This window comes from Diachasmimorpha longicaudata, chromosome 8 (genome assembly GCF_034640455.1).
Source record: "Diachasmimorpha longicaudata isolate KC_UGA_2023 chromosome 8, iyDiaLong2, whole genome shotgun sequence".
NCBI classification, from domain to species: domain Eukaryota; kingdom Metazoa; phylum Arthropoda; class Insecta; order Hymenoptera; family Braconidae; genus Diachasmimorpha; species Diachasmimorpha longicaudata.
The window spans coordinates 3,526,352-3,547,068 of NC_087232.1; the positions used below are offsets into that span (position 1 = coordinate 3,526,352).

At 37.4% G+C, this 20,717-nt stretch overlaps 5 protein-coding genes across 12 annotated transcripts; 3 read left to right on the forward strand and 2 right to left on the reverse strand.

Annotated features, from left to right (window-relative positions):
- Nucleotides 1–264: 264 nt before the first annotated feature.
- LOC135165116 (F-box/LRR-repeat protein 14-like) lies at nucleotides 265–5,827 on the forward strand. Its single transcript, XM_064126085.1, has one exon. The coding sequence runs from the start codon at nucleotides 877–879 to the stop codon at nucleotides 2,293–2,295; it is 1,419 nt and encodes a 472-aa protein (XP_063982155.1). The 5' UTR covers nucleotides 265–876; the 3' UTR covers nucleotides 2,296–5,827.
- Nucleotides 5,828–6,232: 405 nt separating this feature from the next.
- Nucleotides 6,233–10,197, forward strand: Red (red Malpighian tubules). The gene is made up of 3 exons (XM_064126101.1): nucleotides 6,233–6,613; nucleotides 6,838–7,112; nucleotides 8,199–10,197. Exons 1-3 carry the CDS (start codon nucleotides 6,437–6,439, stop codon nucleotides 8,440–8,442), a joined length of 696 nt encoding a protein of 231 aa, XP_063982171.1. The 5' UTR covers nucleotides 6,233–6,436; the 3' UTR covers nucleotides 8,443–10,197.
- LOC135165126 (succinate dehydrogenase [ubiquinone] cytochrome b small subunit, mitochondrial) lies at nucleotides 9,382–12,044 on the reverse strand. Its single transcript, XM_064126104.1, has 5 exons — nucleotides 11,907–12,044; nucleotides 11,214–11,450; nucleotides 10,593–10,732; nucleotides 10,302–10,489; nucleotides 9,382–9,691 (listed from the first exon to the last, which is right to left on the reverse strand). Exons 2-5 carry the CDS (start codon nucleotides 11,263–11,265, stop codon nucleotides 9,505–9,507), a joined length of 567 nt encoding a protein of 188 aa, XP_063982174.1. The 5' UTR covers nucleotides 11,266–11,450; nucleotides 11,907–12,044; the 3' UTR covers nucleotides 9,382–9,504.
- LOC135165107 (protein Aster-B-like) lies at nucleotides 11,541–18,651 on the forward strand. 8 transcript variants are annotated; one of them, XM_064126062.1, is made up of 8 exons: nucleotides 11,541–12,009; nucleotides 12,069–12,175; nucleotides 13,432–13,798; nucleotides 14,207–14,390; nucleotides 14,622–14,902; nucleotides 15,282–15,431; nucleotides 15,655–16,301; nucleotides 16,525–18,651. In XM_064126062.1, the coding sequence occupies exons 2-8, from the start codon at nucleotides 12,129–12,131 to the stop codon at nucleotides 17,132–17,134; spliced, it is 2,286 nt and encodes a 761-aa protein (XP_063982132.1). In that variant the 5' UTR covers nucleotides 11,541–12,009; nucleotides 12,069–12,128; the 3' UTR covers nucleotides 17,135–18,651. The 8 variants fall into 8 exon arrangements, with proteins under 8 accessions (XP_063982132.1, XP_063982133.1, XP_063982136.1 ...); XM_064126063.1 differs by having other exon boundaries at nucleotides 11,541–11,982; XM_064126066.1 differs by having other exon boundaries at nucleotides 11,543–12,009; nucleotides 13,480–13,798.
- On the reverse strand, nucleotides 18,361–20,052 carry LOC135165125 (pleckstrin homology domain-containing family J member 1-like). The gene is made up of 2 exons (XM_064126103.1): nucleotides 19,622–20,052; nucleotides 18,361–19,467 (listed from the first exon to the last, which is right to left on the reverse strand). The coding sequence occupies exons 1-2, from the start codon at nucleotides 19,710–19,712 to the stop codon at nucleotides 18,986–18,988; spliced, it is 573 nt and encodes a 190-aa protein (XP_063982173.1). The 5' UTR covers nucleotides 19,713–20,052; the 3' UTR covers nucleotides 18,361–18,985.
- Nucleotides 20,053–20,717: the final 665 nt, after the last annotated feature.

Genomic DNA, 20,717 nt, shown 5'->3' on the forward strand with positions numbered 1-20,717 from the left:
ATGAATTTCGGTCTGAATTTTTCACAGCATGTTTTCAATAGGTTTTACTGTCAAAATATTAAAAAAAAAAAAAATCGATTTTTTGAAATGCTCACATGAGAATAACCCCTTAACCTCATTGACTTCATTGAATTTTCCCTCAAAAATTCTCATTTGTTGCCCGCAGCTCCATGCGAACGCGGCCTAAGCGGTTTCCTTGGGGTCTCCATACCCCCTTCCCTGCCGCCTCCACTCGTCCCGAAAACGGCCACCTCTCATTGGCCAGTGCCTAACCAACTTCGTGACGCTCCCACGCAACCAAATCCCACACGAAAAAGTCTCACACATATTCCCCTCTATAACCTCCTCTGCCCCCCTCCCGCAGAACTTTACACGCTACACCGCAGTCTGCACCACTAAGCGCGCCAGGTCTCTTCCTGACAATTGTGTGATATCGCCAAAAAAAAAGTGTCTCACCTCGTTCGCGAGTGTCCCTACGGCCGCCCAGAAGACGCCCAATCCCCCAAAGAGAACTCGTCCCTCCCAAAACAGTCCTAAAACTTAAATCCCATCAAAAATCTCTCATCGATCTCCGAAATTCCTGCACCCCCTAACAAGGTCCCTCCCCCTGCCCCGCCAAGTGATGCCCAAAGTGATGCTAAACCCCTAGATTATCCATTCCCCCAAAAACCCCTCAAAACCACCGAAAAAAACAAATAAAAACGCCAGTGTTTCGTGCGTCGAGTGCCGGAGGACCCTCACGACTGACTTCTTGCCAAAATGGAGTACAATAATCTCTTGAGCTCGAAATAATTTCGAGAAACGTAATCATCAAACTAGAGGTTGCGTGAGCCACCACCAAAAGGTAAAGAAAATCCAGAGACCTATTTGTAAAAAATGGAGGATCACCTCCTGATGACGGAGCTACCGTTGCCAGTGCCAGGAGGAATTCTCCACAGGTCCGGTCATTACTACCAGCTGCACCAGCCGCACCTGGCGCTGGGTGGCAACCCCCCAAGTACAATAATCGAGACACCTGTGCCCCACTATCATCCGAGCACGAAAAAGCTTTGCAGTAATTACGGCATTGCCCGTCACTTGTCAGACCTGAGAACAATCGAAGATGTGACAACAAGCACGCACATATCAAGCCTCTACCCTGAAATCCTCGCCCACATATTCACTTATTTATGTGTCAGGGATAAGGGAAGGGCTGCCCAGGTGTGCGTGTCTTGGAGGGACGCAGCTTATCACAGATCCGTTTGGCGTGGTATCGAGGCACGTCTGCACCTGAGGAAACAAGCACCATCTGTTTTTGCCAGCCTGGTGAGACGAGGTGTCAAGAGGGTCCAGATACTGTCCCTGAGGAGGGGCTTGGGGGACGTTGTCAAAGGAATAACAAATTTGGAATCACTGAATCTATCCGGTTGCTACAATATCACAGACACTGGCCTGACCAGCGCCATCTCCGCCGAGTACTCCTCCTTGACAGAGCTCAATCTGTCGCTCTGCAAACAGGTGACTGACAACTCGCTGGGGAGAATTGCCCAGTACTTGAAGAATTTGGAATCATTGGAGCTCGGGGGCTGTAGCAATATCACAAATACTGGGCTTTTGCTCGTTGCTTGGGGCTTGAAGAAACTCAAGAGATTGGACTTGAGGAGTTGCTGGCACATATCTGACGCTGGTATCGGTCATCTTGCTGGTATGAGCCGAGAAACTGCCGCTGGAAATCTCGCACTCGAACATCTTGGACTTCAAGACTGCCAGAGAGTGTCTGATGAAGCTCTCAGGTACATATCGGTGGGACTCACTTGTCTCAAGTCGACTAATCTCTCTTTCTGTGTTTCCATCACTGACGCTGGACTCAAACATCTCGCCAAGATGTCCAGCCTGAGAGAAGTCAACCTGAGGTCTTGTGACAACATCTCCGACGTAGGAATGGCTTATTTGGCTGAAGGAGGAAGCCGAATATCGTCTTTGGATGTTTCGTTCTGCGATAAAATTGGAGATCTTGCTCTGGTTTACATTTCTCAAGGGCTTTTCAATCTCAAAAGTCTTTCTTTGAGTGCTTGCCAAGTTAATGATGAAGGAATATGCAAAATTGCCAAGACACTTCATGAGTTGGAGATTCTGAATGTTGGACAGTGTAGCAGGCTCACTGATAAGGCGTTGTTTACCATTGGTGAGAGCATGGGACAACTCAAGTACATCGATCTTTATGGATGCACTAAGATCACTACTACTGGGCTCGACGTCATCATGAAGATGCCGCATATCACTACGTTGAATTTGGGATTGTGGCATGTGAGGTGATGAGGGGGGACTCGTGTATATAGGTTGGGACGATCGCGAATTGGTTTAGGGTATGTTTGTTGTTGTTTTTTATGGCAGGGATTGTGGTAGATAAGAGAGTGGTTGGAGGCGACGTCAGTAGAGGGTGGTTGTTAAAAAACAACAAATCGTGGATGCTCTTCTCGATGCACATGCAGATCTCTTGGGATATTGCATGTAATATCTCATGAAGAAATTGTTTATTCAGTAAATGATAGGAGACATGTTTTGGGGGAGATGTTGCTCAACGAAAAATAATTACTGAATAAACAATAATTTTTCATTTAAAACGCTGAATTATCTCATAAGGGAATTGTTTTTGTGCAAATGTCAGACGACGTCTATTGTATTGTATCTTTGAAATTTTGGCATAAATTACTAGTTCACGAGATACAATAGCGATTGACGAAAATGTCAGGTGAAAGTTGTAGTACAAACACAAAATTTCCATTTTTAAGGGGGGATTCTGCTTTAGAGGCTTCAAAAAATCTATATTTTCAAGGATTTTTTTGAAAAGGAAAGAAATGTCTGATTGAAATGAAACTTTTAGGATTTATTCTTATATATTTCAAGAGTCTTCTCAAATTTTTTTATTAATTATACATTAGATATTTTTCATGTTTGAAGAAATTTACGGAGGCGCCTCGAGTGTGCAATTTCTGTGTGACGGGCGAGATGCAGGTCGCAATTTTCATGTGAAACAAAAAAACAAAAGAAATTTTTAATTTTCAATAGTGTAATTCCTAGGTGAACGACGAAAATTCAACAAAAAATGAAATATTCAACAATTTTTCGCACATTGAAAAAAAAATTACTTTAAATCGTTTAAAAACCGGATTAATGTTAACTTTCTTAAGATATGTAAGGTTCACCTAGAAGAGGATTTAATTCCAAATACAACGCATTTTGATTCGTTTCGATAGGACGTTTACTTTTTTTCCTATCTTGCCCGCCAATTTGAAAAAATCATAAAAATGAAAATCCGAGAAATCGCGTGTCAAAGTTTTCGTGATGCTCGTATACCTGCTCGACGCTTGCTCACTATTTCGTCTGTATCTCCGGAAATAATCCGAATTTTGTTCTGAAATTTTGGAGACATATTCTTGGATAGTTTAGGAAGTGATTTACGCAAAAAAAATCGATTTTTTGAGGCCTCTAAAGCAGGCTCCCCCCCTTAAAACTGTAGAAAAATGTCGAAAATCTTTTTTATTAGGAATTTCCTCCTTTGGAAAAAGTATCTTTGCCATTTTTCATTGATTAATTTCCTTGAATCCGCGAATTAAAAATGGTAGAATGCAATTACAAGGACATTGTCAAGTGCCACATGAAAATCTAATCTGATCTCTCACTCTAATGAGAATTTCATCTAATAATTTCACCAGAGATTTTCAGATGAGATAAAAAAATCCTCTGAACCTCCACTTGTCTACTGAACTCGTCTCACCTCCATCAAGAGAAAATCCGCCCATCGCCCGAAAACCCCGACAACATATTGTACTTACGACACTCGTACTGAGCATCTCCACGCTTCAACGATAATTTTGTTTGGAAAAAACACTTTTTTGTTAGTTAATCGTCATTCTTTACTCGTTGTTTCCCATATCCTCTTTAAGTTGAAAAAAAATCATTCTGTTAGTTCTCATCTATTAATTAATTATAGAGATAGTTTCCTAGACGATTGAAGAATCGTTAATGCGGAGTCATTGTTTATCCTTGAAAAACACTGCGTATTAGGAATAAAAAAAATGTGAATCATAAATGTTCATTCGTTCTTTCCATGAACTAGACATTAATCGTTTCTACCTCGTTTATTATTTTATCCTCATGAAAGAAATGAACAATGTCCTCACAACATAACGAATTGTGATACAATTTTGTTTTGTAATTAATTTTTTCCCTGTATTATTCGTTTTTACCTTTTGACTGCAAAAAAAAAATGAGAAAAAAATTATTTGCTCAGTTTGCAACAAATGAATGATTGTGATAAAAATAGAAAATACGAGTCTCGTTGCACTCAAGTTGGATTCTTAATAGTATATTTCTAAATTTAAAGGAGACAATTTTTTTATTGATTGATTGAGAAATCCAGGAATGAAAATACTGATAAAAATCATTCGATTCTTCAGACTTTAATTGACCGACAGAGATGAATACAAATGTCTCTACTTTTACTGTTCACGATCGTTTTTTATAACTCAATGTGAAAAATCGAATTGTAACATAGGTCGAATGTGATCTCCATGAACAAATTCACGAGGTACTTCACACATCCAAGGATTGTTGTGAAGTTTATGAATAGAATTTGGGGATATTAAGCGTAATTTTGGTTAAATGTAATTTTTTCTACATTTTTTATAATTGTAACGGGAAACATTAAGTCATTGAGAGCCGACGCTCACGAGTGAGGGGAGTGATTATTCTGTATGATACTGTATGTATTGTATGCACGATGAGTACTGTAAGGTAGTAAATAAAATTAACAGGGGTCACAGGAAGTGGTGATATGTTGTGAAATAGAGGAAGTCGACTTTTCACATCTTACATGCAAAATCAAGTCCGTAATACGTAAGCTTGCGAAAAAATGTCAGTTAATATCTTTTGCTGGAAAGTCACGTCATTAATGCATCATTAGTAAAAATATCAGATTGAATTTTATTTTTCATAAATAGTACTGCACTTTGCAAAAAGTTAATTTATCTCACGAACCGTGTCTAAGGACATTTCCTTCTAACCATTACATACCACTGCTTCCTCACTGGATCATTTCGTTAACTTTTTCCACAGGAAAATCAAATAAACTGTTAAATATCGAACTAATTAATTAGCATGTAAATCGTGTATTATGTGCAATCACCGATTTCTGTGACAATTGATTTTTTCCCCTTTAAAATTTCAATTCTTCAAGTAAAACAGGAACATTTAAACCACTGAAAATCATTATCACTGTTCTGATTTTTGCCATAATTATAGATGACTAATTTTTTATGTATAAAACATACAACACTATCTTGATTTAACTGTGTATAAAGACGACATGAATTTTTAATTTTATAATAGTGTAAGTGAAATTTAGACTAAAAAATGATAGATAAACGGTTTAACTCACGTACATAATATCATCTAGAAAAGTGGCCTTATCGCATTGAATCTATAGCGTGCATTTAACAATTTTTAAAACAAGTGGAAATGAAAATGTTGAGGTCACGAAACAAGAAATCACGTTTTTTTTTTAAAAGTATGAACATTTACTTCTTTTTTAATACAATAAGGGACGTTTATTTGTTGATTAATTCGTTGCCTGAAAATTTCAACACGAACATGAAAGGGATGTGCTCGCATTTTTTGTCTAAGAAAGGGAAAAAGAAAATTTTTCTCAAGTTTCACAAATGCTCGATGATCTTTCGAGGAGTGAATTCTATCGAATTGCATTCATAAAAAAGTGCGGCAAATAAACCATGTAATATTTTTTGTGTACAATTCCTTGTTGAAATATATTATTTTTATAAAATAGAAATCGATGGTCTGTCTTATTATTTCACTGCTCTGTTGAAGAATTGTTATGAATTATTCTTCAAAATGTAGGAAAATAATTATTGCAAATTGTTTAGTTTGCTACCTCCTCATAACAATTCCCACATTTCTCTTCCTTTTCTCAATATGCTCCAGGAATTCCGCACAACAAAATTGTGAAGCATTTTTTTTTTCATAAAAAAGGAAATGAATTCGCATCGACATCCTTTTCTTTACAACAATCGCTAAAAAAAATCTACCTAATTCAAAATTGAGTCACGAGAGTAACTGGGACACATGTGACGTCACGTGGTCCCAAGTAGTTCCCATTGGGCGAATAGCCCCCCTCCAACGGAAAATATTTCAATAAGATCGCTACATGAGAATTCCTCTAGCTCTGGAGCATTAATTTGTCACCCCCTAGCACAATTCAATAGCAATCCTGAGTTATCCATAAATAAACCACCGTTCGACGGTTTTTTTTCTTTATTTGTTCATTATTACTTGATTTGTCGGCCAGAGAAGTGACAACTGATCACATTCATTAATGGTGACACTAATTATATGTATATCAGTGTAGATAATAAATACTACAAATATTCGCAATAAAATAATGGATCAGGGTTTGTGCAGAGAAATGGAAGAGCGTATTTCAATTCGTGACACGAGTAGAAAGTTGAAAAAATACGGAAGCACTTCGAAACATTTGATAAGAAATGAAAATCTAATTAAACATTTTGTATCTGAAAGTGATACACTAGCTGGTATTGCCCTGAAATACGGAGTTACAGTAAGTAATTAATGAATATTTGAAAACCTATTGTCTTTTCTTAATTGTCGATATCTCGAAATTGGCACAGTAAATTTTCAATATTTTTTGTTAATTAGTTAACTCTGAAATTTGCGTGTATTCCAGCTACTCTGGTCATTAGTTCATGATATATTGAGGATTGAAGGCGCTGAAGGAGGCGTTTCTGTTCAAGGACTCATGATGTGTAAATTTTTTTGTTTCAGACTGAACAAATTAGGAGGAGTAATCGATTGTGGGCTTCTGACAGTCTATTTTTACGTGAATATTTATTAGTACCTGTTCCCAAGGACTTTAATACGCAACAATTTAGCGAGCGAATTGTTAGGGAGAATTCGAGGGGTGATTGTGATGTAGCAAGTGCAACGCATGTACCATCGACAAGCAGGGATGATAGTTCTGTGGACAATTTTTTAGCTAAAATGGACTCGTCTATTGCTAGTGTCAAGAGGGAGATTCAAAAGGTCCAGGGCCAGAGTTCGTAAGTACAGGACTCTTTTAATGGGAAAATTATAATTTAGGGTAGGAGAGGAGGTGACTGGCAATTCTTAAGTCATCTTATAAATAGAGGTTACCAAACGAAAATAACAAGATATCTTTTAGTATTTATTAAGAAATAATACGAAATTTCCTTCGGAGAACGTTCTCAAATGGCGGTAACTCCATCAGGATCAAGATGCGGACTTTCGCATTTTCATTGAAATCCTCTGTATTTTCTAAACAAATAGTGTAACTGTGGGAATCTTCATCGTATATCGAAGTAAAAAATCATCTTAAAAATGATCTGGATTTTCTAAAATTCTACGCAGGCATTCGGAAGTTATTAAAGAGTAAAAAGAGTCATTTTTTCCCCTGCATTATTACTTCCCCTGAATTATTCAATATGGCATTGTAGGGATTCAATTCGATTTGTTATGCGAATTTCTTACAAACAAAATACGAATGCAATGCAGTTTGTCTCGAGTTCAAGGAATTAATTATCACATAAAACTGTAAGACGACTTAGCTTAAATATTTGGATTTTGAAGGTGCTAATTAAATGATTATCACAGATCCAAAGGTGTCAACGAAAAATGTTATTGAATCTGTCTTGTAAATCACAAATTTTTCCACAAAAAAATATACTCAGAAGTTCTTGTGAGATTCTTTGTTATCGCGACCGTTTATTCATTGATTATTGATAATTCGAATGAGTTAGAAAAAATTACGTCAGTTTTGGGAGGCTTTGGAATTCCTAGGGGCTTATCGACACTCTATGATAAGGATTGAGTGATAATGATTGAGTGATACGTAGAGAAGAAATTTCAAGGTGAAACAGAACTCCGCTCATTGTTCCGCGCGTAGAGCGCTCATAACAGACTTGAGGTTTTTTCTCCAATAATAATTTTCCATTTGTTAATATTCTTCGCGTTATTCCTGAATAAGTATTTAATAGCTCACGAAGTTCTAAGGTGATGGGAATATCTTCCTGCAAAAACCTTAAAGAATGAATTATCGTCCGACTCGATCAATTTAGTATTAATTATATTGATTACATGTAATTAACGATTGTCTGTATTATTTTCAGCTTCATGTCCGACGACGAAATCTTTGTGCAACGAAGACCGGGAACTCGGAGTTTACGTCACAGTTTAACCCACTCATCCCCTCCAATAAATTCAACAGATTCATCGATGAACCACCACATGAGATCGTCGTCCGAGGACGACGTTCGCGATCTTCCATCAGCCGTTGTCACGACACACGGAAAAAAATTGAAAACATCCCTCCAGAAGCTACAACAGCAGCAGGATGAGATATTTCAATTGTAGCTAATGAACAATTTCACTGGAATGATATCAAATGACATTTGTATAGTTTATTTTAATTTTACAACTTATTGAGGGTCTCCAAGCGGTCCAAGCCCTGCAGTCGAATGAATTTTCTATAAACATTTATTAAAGACTACGTGAAATTTCCGATTTTCAATCATTGTTTCAGTGTTACTATTTTGAAGGAGTAGATAACATAAATTCGTTCGTGTTTTGAAGTTTTAATGAATAGTATTGCTATTTTAATAAATATTGGATGAAAGTAAATGAATGTGATTTCATCAATTTAACATTATTGTTTTGGCTTTTTGAGATTCAAATAATCGTTGCGTTCACGTTGCGAATGTTGAGTAAAGCGGAAGATTGATAGGATTTGTTATATAATTGTCGTGCTATGCGTTGTTAAATTTAAATAGAAATTTATAATATAATTTACAAAAATTAGACACCTCTGAAAGGAGGGAATTGGCAGCGAAGTTGCGTACAACTAATAGAACGCTCATAATCATTGCACAATGTATTCCAAAGACATTTAAATTCCTGTTAGCTACCTAGATCACCCAGAAATTAATGTCAGTAATTTTTAGTTTCACTGAATATTGCGCTTGGAAAGTCATCTGATTTGAAAACATGATTGATTTCAAATAATAGAATGCCACAAATATTTCACTAGCAAAAGTATGTTAGAAAACAAATTATTGTTAATGGATTTTCTTGTACATTTAAGCATACTTAACAACTTTTGTGGTCAATAATTCACATTCCGATATATGCAAATAAAATCCCTGCAGGGATTGTATCACTTGGAGACATGCTTAACATGACGACTTGCAAATGATGAAAGTGACAGAACAAGGAAGAACAAAGCAAGGGGAGAATATACAGACACAAATGTTATTTTTTAATCGATCTAGTAAAAAAAGGAGACAAACGTCTATCTTTCGTTTTTACTTAGTTTTATTTTTCTAATTAATTCGAAACACCACGAAGAAAATTTATACATTAGATTATATTAGTCTTAAGTAAATCGCGGGACAAATTTTTTTGTCAATTAATGTTTAATTACTTATTTCCGATAGCCCAAAATTTTTTAACAGCACCACCAACTCCAGGCCCGTTGTAGGCCAAAGCTAGGAGTCCAGCCAGTGTTACAATTGACATTGTATAGAGGGCAGCGAATAATATTTTCGGGAGAAGTGGGCCCACCACAGCTGGCCTTGCGTAATCCAAAATAACTGCCTCAAGGCCCCTGAGAATTGAAAATGTGAGTTGTTATTTGGGTAGAGGAGAGGTAGAGAGCAGATTATCTCACAGATATCTTGCAAACTAGATTTTTACAAATTTTCTATTGGTATGAAAAACTGATTCTTTCTGTAAAATTTCGGAAGCTTTCGAATGATTGAGCTGAAATTTCATGACATTTTATACGATATTTGCTAAATAATTTATATGGGGTTTGTTTTAAGCTTATTAGATTCGGTTCTCTATCCCTCAGCTCCTGATTTCTCCAACACTCATTATTTAAAAAAAGCTGCTATTGTAATTATGCAATACCACTGCGAGGAGCATTTGCTTGTTACGTTAAAGTATTTATTTGCGTATTTTTCTTATTGAAAATGACAGAGGAATTTAAAATTTGTTGTCATCAAGAAATTGTTAAACTAATTGAGTTTGTCAGCCTCTACCCTCATTATCTGTACAATAAAATACAGAATATTTATCGACTGTTAATAAATCATTGATTGATTGAGAATACCCCCAAGATTTCCCAATCATTGTCATCGCACCCTTCAGTCGATCGTAAAATCATCAAATTTCTGGGCCTTAGTCCTGCTTGCCATTTTAGTCTTTACACTTACCAATGGGCGTGCATGACCAACAGAGCAGCAAAGAGCCCATCGAGGATGATATTCTGCACCATTAGCACTCCAGGGAGAAGAACAATAAAGGCAGCAGCCACAACTCTCTCCATTTGCCATAATTTCACATGATCTCCAGTGCTAGAGGCTCTCAGTTGATTGGCGAAAGGTATCAATACCTTTCCGATCTAAAAAAAATTCTCAAACTTTTCAATGAAGACAATGAACAACTAAATTCTAATTAAAATAAACTAAGTATTACCACTTTATTAAAAAAAAAAATTCCTTTACCTTGCCATTTTGATTGAAAGGCCTCAGAGCGGTGACTCCGGATTTTCTCACGTTACTAACGAGCGATGAGTAGGTTTTTACTACATTTTGGAGGCTTCTTTGGCCCACGAGAATTCCTGGACTACTTGCATTGATGATTTCTGTTAGAAAAATTGAGAAACTCACGCCATATAAATCGTTCTGAGAATTTTTTGGGACGTTTTCATTGGTTTTTTATTCGATAAATGTCAGGATTAATTAACTAAATCTTTGTCAACTGTCACACACATAATTCTTCAAATGTCACTGATTATTTCTGCAATTAACTGGTGAAATGAGGTCAGGTAACCTATCTGCAATCTTGTTTTCCAATGACCATCACAAAAATTGTAGGAAATGCCGAAATTTTCATGACAATCTTTTTGGTAGGGAAAATAGAAAAATCAACGACCTTAAATCAGCTGAAAATTTTAATTGGTGTGGCGTTCCATATACAATAAATTACTATTAGCCATCGCTTCTTGGAATGGAAAGTTGTTTTCAAAACGTAATCCCTGGGTTATAAAACCTCAAAATTCACAATCCAACATAGACATTCCCTCCCAGCATTTTCATCAAGTAAAAAGACTTTCAGCAACTCACTGGAGATAGCTGGAACTCCCCTGGGCACCTGACACCTCGCCAAATAAGCCATGACCCCGGAAAATTCCTCCGACAAACTTGTCAAGTGCAATACAATCGCGAATTATGTAAAAACCGCCATAAGATCCAGCTCCCATGCGGCTTTGATCTCCCATCACATCTCTCCGAGGTGCGTTTCCAACGAACTTTCCGCCAATCAGCGAGGACTATCGAGAGCCGCAGACTGCCTATTGGCTCCTGAGCGTCGATATTTACAGGTAATGAAAACAATCGAAAACATTAAATTTTATTTTCGGTATGTAGACAGCCAACGGGTGATTTTTTTCCGCAGAACTAACTCATTTTATCGTTTGTACTAGAGTTGTCCTCGTTAGTACTCTGCTCAACATGTTTCGTTAGTTTCTCATTGACTATCAAATAAATAATGTAATTAGTGACTACTGTGTGCCTTTTTTCACTTCAACCAGTAATTAGACAAATGAATTAATGAACTACAAACAATTTTCTATCGATATGGAGTCAAACTACTGAAAAATATCAATTTTGACTAATCTGTTGGCCACCCTCATGGTGGATTTTTAATAATTTATTTAAAAGTTAAGGAGAAAATAACGAAACATTTTGAGCTTTGTACAAACGGGTACAAACGTAGTACAAACGATAGAATTAGTCAATTCGGAGAAAAGCAATTACCTATCGGCTGTCTACATGCGAATATCAAACGTTCGATCTTTGCGTGATTGGCCTCTTCCTTCGTTCCTCTTCAGTTGTAATGGTTATCAACTCTAGTTGCGTTGTAGGTGACGGGTTATCAGTGATTAATTGGAGAAATTAATTTGGGATTTGATTATGTAGGTGAAGAAATGATTCTGAAAGAGTAAAGCGAACGTTCACTGCGGTTCCTGGCGAAGGGACATGTACTGTGGGCAGGAGACGCTTACGGACCATCCGATATCGAATATGTGAGTGTTTTTGGGGGTATCATCATTGTTTTGGTGGCTGGGGGATCTTCAAGGGGTCCATGACGGTTAGAGCTTTGTTAATGGTGCGGGGGAAAGGGTAAATGTCACGAAAAATATGAGATGGAGGAGGGGATTGTTGACGTCGAGTCTTTCAGGTGTCTTGCCGTCATCAGGATGAGTAATTTTAGTGTTTTTTTGAGAGGGGGAGGATGCGATGCTGGATATGATTGATTTGGAGTTGTTAATCATTAGATGGATCTCGAGCGAGGGATGGGTATGGAAATTTGGAGTCTAGGATGGTTCTAATTTCTTTCCTAACCCAACAGCGTTCAAAAAATAATTTATTTCTTATCGGAAATTTCATTCTGCCCAAAAAATGAGCTTTGATTTATTTGTGATTAATGTGAGAGCAGGAGACACTACAAAAAAGTGACCAAAGAAATGGTAAATAGAAAGACCTCACCCCTATAATAACTCACTGTTTTTCGTGGTTACGTAGGGGTGACTTCTGCACATTTAAGACAGGGATTTTGGTTGTAGAGGAGGGAATTTTTGATAAAAAATATTCTGTGATTTTCTCTTAAAACCCCTCGTTTTTAGAAAAGTCCTATATTGTGTGGACTCCATTTTGGAATTCTTGGAACGTTTGGAACTTCGAGATGATCTAATACTGACAATGCAACTGGTTTTGGGGTTCTATGTTTGTGGGGAAGGGGGGAGCTCCAGGGGTCCAAAAGGCTCGAGGCATTGTTAGTAGTGGGAGAAACTTGGGAGAGGAAAGAAGTTTGGGAAACTATTTTTGATGATATTTTTTACCAGAAGTTGTGTGCTCTTTTGATCGAATTTCCAACGTTTTTCAGTCTAATCATCTGTAAAATGTATTCAAGTTGTTTTTAACTTTCTCAAACGTCTGTGCAATCAAAGTTCAATTGCGTATTGAGTGGCAATAAGTTCTTTACCTGATAAAATGTAGAATGTAAACCTATTGTAGAAGAAAAGGTTTCACATTCTCTTATTAAGCTTTAGACACCTATTAGTTTTGTGAAAAATAAAAAAAAAGTAACGAAATGTTAGATCAACCACTTTGGAAAATTTTTTGTTTTTGGTTCATTTAAAAATTATCCAGAAACGATTGATTGTAGAGAAAAAAGATAAACGTGATTTTTGATGGAGGAGGTAATTTCTGATGAAAAATATCTTGTGACATGTTCTTTTAGAATCACTCATCACTAAGAAAATTCCATTTTTCATTTTAGACACAGTTATGAAAAACCCAATTTTTACTGGTTTTCCTCTGAATTAAGGAATAAATCTGTCGAGAATCTGTTGGTCTCGAGCCACGAAGTATTGAGCTCGATCAACTCTTCCTCCATGGGCAGTGTTTCATCATCAAAATCCCATAACGATCATGGAAATGAGGACGACAGTCGTCACGATAACATCGGTCGAGGCCACAATGATCACGAGAAAAATCATGGGGCGAGTCCCAATGCATCGCCCCAGCCCAGTCCCAAGAACACGAAGAGCAAGAAATTCCCTTGGAAAAGTCAAGGCTCGAGCAGTGGAAAGTCGGGGAGCAATGACCCCACTGATAGTTCGACGAAGACTGACGATCAGTCCACGGTGAGTCATCACTCCCCTTTTTGTCTCCCCCTTGGGGGAGATAATCTCAGTATCCAGAGGTTTTTGACGAAAATGTTTTTGAAAATTGGTGGCAAGAAAGGTCTTGTACAATTTTCCTGCAAAACCACTGATTAATCGAGTAATTGGACAATCAGAATGAATGGGAAATTTTTTTCATGGATGTTGAATATCCAAGAAATATTAACATCTTGATAAGAAATGTTTTGTAATTGGCAATATCAGATCGAAAAAAATTATCCAGTCAATTTTAGCTGTTTCCGTTCAATTTCTAAATATTTGCAAAAAATTGAAGGTGAAAAATTTTTTTTTTCTCTTTCCATTAAAATAAGAGTTGACGTTCATTTTCCCCAAATATCTTTCTGAGGACATTATTGAAATTGTATCAAGGAGACTGCGAAGGGTTCGTCCGATTCTACCGAGCACAGTCGCCCTGTTAACGAGGTCCGCAAGAGCGAGCGTTCAAAGAAAAAGTCATCCTGGTATAATGTCCTCTATCCCACGTACAAATCTCGATCTGAGGACTTTAAGAGGATCTTCAAGGATGTTCCAGACGATGAACGTCTCGTAGTAGGTCAGTAAAATCCAAGTCCATAATTACCAAAAACAAAAATTAGCGACAGAATTGGATATCGAAGCTAATTCACTTTTTCAAATTTTACCTTTTATGATATGATTGGGGAGTCTATGAGACCCCTGATCCCCTGCTGTCTCTTTACTCTTTTATTATCGTCATGGGATCATTGAAAAACTTTGTATGCCAGCGCAATTAAATCGTTTTTCAATCATTTTTTTCAATTTTCAGATTATTCCTGTGCCTTACAAAGAGAAATATTGGTTCATGGCCGCTTATATGTCTCTCAAAACTACGTTTGCTTCTATGCTAATATATTCACGTGGGAGACAATCGTTTCTCTCAGGTGGAAAGACGTTGCCTCAATTACCAAAGAAAAGACAGCTCTCGTTATACCAAATGCAATATCAATATGTACAGAAACCGATAAATTCTTCTTGACTACGTTTGGCGCCAGGGATAAGAGCTATATGATGTTGTTTAAAATTTGGCAGAACGCGTTGATTGGTCAGGTAACTATTAAAAATAATATTATATTATTAGAAATAACACTCAAAACACTCCTCGTAAAATGAATCATTTCTAAACAATTTCCAAAATTTTAAAAATGTTGAAATTTCCATTTCTAACAATTAACTATTTTCCGTATGCTTGTACGTGATATTTTTGATAATGTGTGATAAAAGAAAAAAATGTTACATATAGTTTTAATAACAAACTGGATTGTGTTCAGAGAACTTTTTTTTGTAAAACTAATTTCTCTACAAATAAACGCGAAAGCAATAAAAGTTTATGTCTGATTTTCAAGCATTTTATCGCTATGTCATTCAATGTCATTCAATGTTAATTGAATTTCGCAATCAACGTCGGTAATTATTGTTTCGATTTTAGCCCATGAGCAATACTGAGATGTGGCAGCTAGTCCATACTTGTTACGGAGAGGAATTGGGCCTGACATCCGACGATGAGGATTATATATCTCCTTCTGCACAGGAAGAGGAGAAAATTCCGTCGAGATTATCAATAGAGTCGCTCTCAGAGGTAATTAACTTTTCATTATTTTTAAAGTAAAAGATTTGAGTCTGTCAAATGTCAAACTGCGTAGAGCAGTTAGAAATTACAATTCCATTTTTAACTGTAAGGGTCATTTCACTCTTGTGGCCCCCACGTCATGAAGATCCGTTTGATCCTTATGACCCTGTCAGACCTTCATTTAGAACACCCAACGAAAATTATATAAAATTAATCACTCATCTATTTTCAGCCTGATCCACCGACCCCCGATCAGCCGACCTCTCCCTCCGTACCCACGACTTCTCCATCCTTTCCGCCTACTTCCACCGCTGACCTGAATCCAGAGGCAACAGATCAGAGTGACACGACCGAGAGCGACGCAGAAAAGCAAAACCTTCGTCTCGGTCTTTGTTCCCCTTCGGTCTGCACCTCGCCCCACGAGGGTCGAACAATAATAAACACAGCCCTTCCTATCCACATTGACCAGCTATTCACTCTTCTCTTTACAACCTCCAAGTTCTTCCTCGACTTCCACAGAGCCCGAAAAACCACTGATCTCATTCAGTCCGAGTGGACCCAACACTCCGAAACCAACAAGAAGATGAGAACAGTCTCTCTGACAGTCTCACTGACTCAGCCAGTTGGTCCCAGAAAGTCTCAGGTCACTGAGACTCAGATTATGCTGCCCTGCAGTCGTCCAGGTCACCGTTACTGCATTGACGTGGAGACAAACAACGCAGGGATACCCTATGCGGACTCCTTCAGTGTTTTCAACCATTTCTGCATTGCATACATGTCGGAATGCGAAACAAGTCTTCAGATATTTTCCGAAATTAAATTCAAGAAGCACGTGTGGGCGGTGATGAGAGGATTAATCGAAAAGAACTGCTGGGCAGGGTTTGTAATAAATTTTCTTCTTCTTTCCTCATATTATTAATTTGCTGCAAACGATTTTGAATGTTTTTGACTGAATTTACAAATTTTTATGGAATTCATTTTTGGGAAATTTTAAGGGGAGACTTCGACGTTTTTCTGTGATGAAAAGGACTCTTAATCATCTTATTCTCAAAAAAATTTCAATTTAAATAGTATAATGAAATTTTCATTTCAAATCCCATAGATTGGATGAGTACTTCACCAGTCTCGTGAAGGCATTGAGTGTCAACTGCGAGGAAGCTTCAGCTGGTAGTGGAATAAAGAGGAAAACGAAACGGAGACGACGAGCTGTACCTGGTAATAATGTCCTTCAAGCACATCCACCAGATCTTTTGCCCCTCAATCTGACATCTGCAGCTACGGAATTACCATTAAATTCTGGGATAATCAAGCCGCGAGAGGAGCCTATCTCCATCATCAACTGGATTCTACTGATTGCTGTTCTGTGTTTGATGATTATTAATGGCCTGCTTTACTATAAATTGTGGGGCCTTGAGGATGCCGCTGCTTACACTGTGATGGATCTTCATGTGTTGAGGAATACTCCCAAGACCGAAGAGGACTGGGTTCACCTTCTTCAGCAGCAAGAGAGCCTGCATAATGTGGAGATGCGTCGCTGGCAGAGGATTCTACAGACTGCAGCGCAATTACTGAAGCAGACTGAGGAGTCACTTACAGAATTGCAGAAGAGCATGCATCCCATGGCGACTGACAAGATTTTCTCGGTGCTCAAACCGAGTTTGAAGGGGTTGTACGGTGGCGAGGGAGCCCAGAGACAGCGCGACGAGGTCTGAGGGGCTGGGGGTAGTATTTGAAGTGGTGGGGATCAGAGCATTTGGAGAGGGCGAGGTGTAAGGCAAAATTTTAAGAAGCATTTCCTGGGGGAGAAATCGGAAAAGTCTCTTGAGGCTTGAAGTATTACAAGAAATGACTGGTCTGCATATTTTCTTAGGGATGGATCGAATATGTGAGGGTCAAAGGATTCTTAAGGATATTTGGATTTGCAGCTAATAGTGTGGAGGGTCAACTGGCCCAAATTGGTCCTCAACCAAAGACAAGAATGTTTTTGGAAATTTACTCAGCAGTCGTTTCTTCTAATATTTTTCTAATTTTAAGTGGACAGTGCAGCAATTTGGTAAATCATTACAGATCTTTTCGAGAAATGCACTAGAGGTCTACGAGTAAATTGCACTCCACCACTTCACCGAGTGACTTGTAATTATTTGTAATTATTTAACGAATTAATTAATTCTAAGTATTATTATTCTTTTTCTATCAATTTTACCTCGTTTAGGGTACAGCTATTCAGTGATGGATGAAGTTAATTGCGTTTATTTTGATTCAGGATACAATCACTGATGATATTTTTTGTAAGTTGAAATATTTTGTTTTGATAAATTTACATTCTACGATTTCATTAGGTAGCTTCAATGAAAACCATCGGTAGTAGGTTACTGCAGAATTATCTTCAGGAAAAAATGGTGAATTATTCTTTGCTTTATTGGTAGGAAAAAACTGTAGTGAAATGGTAAAGATGAATGTCTAAATTCAATGCATTCCCAGGGCGTGTTTCAAATTGAAAATTAAAGACGTTTCCGCCCGAAACTACTAGATGTCTAAATATTTAAGAAATAATCGGTGAAGATACGAACCATTACAAACCAGAAGGCATTTTTTTCGATTATACTTCTAAAAGAATGAGGTTTCAAGGAACATGATTGGCTATTTCTTTTTAATAATTTATGTTTTTATAAAAAATAACTTGTGGCATTTGCTTTCAAAGCCTTTAGATCCGAAAACATCGCAAAATAAGATATCTAGGATAGAAAAAAATTAACATGCATATCCAAAATGCATTTTAGGAATTTTTGGTTAATATGTGTGACAAAAATAATCATTAAAATTGAGAAAAAATATCAATTTTTTCTATAGAGAATTGAATTTTCATGAGAAAGTCTTGATATGTTCTCGTAAACCAAGTAGATTCTAAAAAATTACAACATAAATGATAAAAATTGAATGAAACATTAAACTTGAGGATTAAAAAATGTTCCCCTTTTATATTTACATTTTTATTTACATTTTTGCCGGCATTTAGTTTCCTACAAAAGTATTCCTCAGCCTTTTCCCCTTTACCATTTCCCTATGAGCTGAAAAAAAATTTCAAAAATAAACGAAAAAGTTGTGAAATATATGTAAATTAGTTATGGATCATGTAAATCCGCACAATTCTCGAGGAGGAATGAATTCACAGTAGAAAACATGATGCAGCATTGCCGACAAAAATAAATATATTTGGGTTGAAAAATAATTTGTTATAACTTATTTTTATCGATGACGTTTAAGTTGAGGTTCTCGTCATGTTGAGGATCAGAACATTTGGATCTCAGTACCAAATGACCCTGAGGGCCAAACCACCCTTAGAATTATGCGGAAATAAAGATGACAGGGCCTTTAACGTCAAAACAGCTTTAACAATTCTGAATTTAAAGGTTATGTGATACTGACCTCACACGATTACAACTCAACATTTTCAAGGCTGAATGCTTACGTAGTTTGTAATCGAAGTTCAAAAGGTTTTGAAGCTCTAATGATACAGGATTTTCAATGAAAAATATATTAAACATCAAAATACTTCATGATTACTACAATAATTCTATGAGGTTCTTAGTTTCCTTTGTTACAATGCTGGGGATGGTGGGGGCTGTGCTGGTGAATGCACGAATGTGAGATCGAAAATTCGATGTGTGACCCCAGGCCTCGTCCCTCACGATTCCATGATTCCTAGGATATATGAGGAGAGGATCAGTTCCAGTTCTGACGAACAATCTCTCCTGAAGGGTTATTAACCGCGATCTCCAGTACTCGTAGCTGGCCTGGCGCAGAGCTGTCACCCACTGGTTCACTTGGCCCTCTGTTCTCGCTGTGAGGATGTGTCTCTTCTCGTGCTCATCACGAAATACTATACTGAAGGCAAAGGCACCCTCGGATATGACGTCTGCGTTTATCTTGCAGTTCTCGAGAATTATTATTCCTGCTGGCTGTCTGTCATCAAGCTGACCGAGCTCGGTGATGTTGAAGTAGAAGAGGAGATTGCTACGAAGTTTGAACCAGCGTTCTTTGAAGACTGAAGCAGATAATTTGAGAATTCATTGAGGGGGTTTCAAGGGAGTTCTTGCAGGCTTTCGACAGAAACCCCATAGAAAAATCTCTGACAGAAAGCGTTACGTTTTTTCTTATTAGCTTATTTCATGCGTGAATCGAGAGACGGCCAATCTCACCAGATTTATGGGCCCTTTTGTGCTGCAACCTGCCCTCCATCTGCGGCAGTCCTCGACTTATATCCACCAATTCTCTGTCATTACACTTCATCTTTATCCCCTGATTATCACCCTAAGCCCTTGAAATTGACTCTCAATGCCCTAAAGTCCCATCAACTTTCCGTACCGTACCTTTCACGTTCGTAAATATAACCTATAATCGTCATATGTTCTGTCTAAATCCAAAATAAAACGTTCAAACTAAATATTCTTCTTCCTCGAAAATAAAGCCTTCCCCTTCAGTTTATGATAACTCAATATCCTTCATGATACCTTAGGATACTTTGGGTTAGTCTCAACAACAACAATCGAAAGTAATGTCAAAATTAATCTCAGAAATTCTTGAAATTTCATTTGAGCTCCTGACGCAATGAAATCTTCCCCTTCCCCTTGTCATCAGCAACTACGCCACCGCCTGAACCTTTTTAGAATCAGCTGTTACTTCAAAACAAAAGGAAATTAGTGGACATTGGAGTAAATAAAGGAAGGAGGTTATTAAATATTTAATTTATGGAATAAAACAATTCCATCGAATATGGAAATAACCATGTTAATGGAATAACAAACATTGATAAGGTCGGAGAATGGAACATATATTTGAAAATACGAATGCTTGGATAATAGGAGTGGGCGAAGTACTTCAGACATATTCGTTGGCAGCAGTACATTATGTTATTGAAACAATTGGAGTTTCGGATCTAACGAGTGTGATAAAACCGAGTGATGCACTGCTGTTGGAGGTCGATGATTTTTTCAGACAATTTCCGGAATTTTTGGCGTTTGACTACTTCCAGTGGCAGCTGCTGAAGATTTTTGTGTCAGTTCTGGTGACGATTGTGTTCATGATATTCTGTGCATGGTATGTTTATGGAGCGAGGATCACTGAGAGGTTCATGGAACCAGGTAAATTTATCATTTAATTAGGAAATTAGAATGGGAGAAGTAGGTCAGGTTATTTGGATAACTCTAGGGTTAATTATGGAGATTCTTTGGTGAAAAAAAATTTTTTTCCTAAATATCCGCAGTGTGTTCATGTCATTTAAAAAAAGATTTTGTA

Bases quoted from the DNA above. Each gene is read 5' to 3' on its own strand.
- LOC135165116 (XM_064126085.1), top strand. From the start codon at position 877: ATGGAGGATCACCTCCTGATGACGGAGCTACCGTTGCCAGTGCCAGGA.
- Red (XM_064126101.1), top strand. From the start codon at position 6,437: ATGGATCAGGGTTTGTGCAGAGAAATGGAAGAGCGTATTTCAATTCGT. The intron at 6,614-6,837 runs GTAAGTAATTAA...TTTTTGTTTCAG, and splicing joins CCCTGAAATACGGAGTTACA to ACTGAACAAATTAGGAGGAG. The intron at 7,113-8,198 runs GTAAGTACAGGA...TATTATTTTCAG, and splicing joins AAGGTCCAGGGCCAGAGTTC to CTTCATGTCCGACGACGAAA.
- LOC135165126 (XM_064126104.1), bottom strand. From the start codon at position 11,265: ATGGCTTATTTGGCGAGGTGTCAGGTGCCCAGGGGAGTTCCAGCTATC. The intron at 10,490-10,592 runs GTAAAGGAATTT...AATTTTTTTTAG, and splicing joins CTTTCAATCAAAATGGCAAG to ATCGGAAAGGTATTGATACC. The intron at 9,692-10,301 runs GTAAGTGTAAAG...TTCAATTCTCAG, and splicing joins TTGGTCATGCACGCCCATTG to GGGCCTTGAGGCAGTTATTT.
- LOC135165107 (XM_064126062.1), top strand. From the start codon at position 12,129: ATGTACTGTGGGCAGGAGACGCTTACGGACCATCCGATATCGAATAT. The intron at 14,391-14,621 runs GTCAGTAAAATC...TTCAATTTTCAG, and splicing joins CGATGAACGTCTCGTAGTAG to ATTATTCCTGTGCCTTACAA. The intron at 15,432-15,654 runs GTAATTAACTTT...ATCTATTTTCAG, and splicing joins CAATAGAGTCGCTCTCAGAG to CCTGATCCACCGACCCCCGA.
- LOC135165125 (XM_064126103.1), bottom strand. From the start codon at position 19,712: ATGAAGTGTAATGACAGAGAATTGGTGGATATAAGTCGAGGACTGCCG. The intron at 19,468-19,621 runs GTGAGATTGGCC...TATCTGCTTCAG, and splicing joins CAAAAGGGCCCATAAATCTG to TCTTCAAAGAACGCTGGTTC.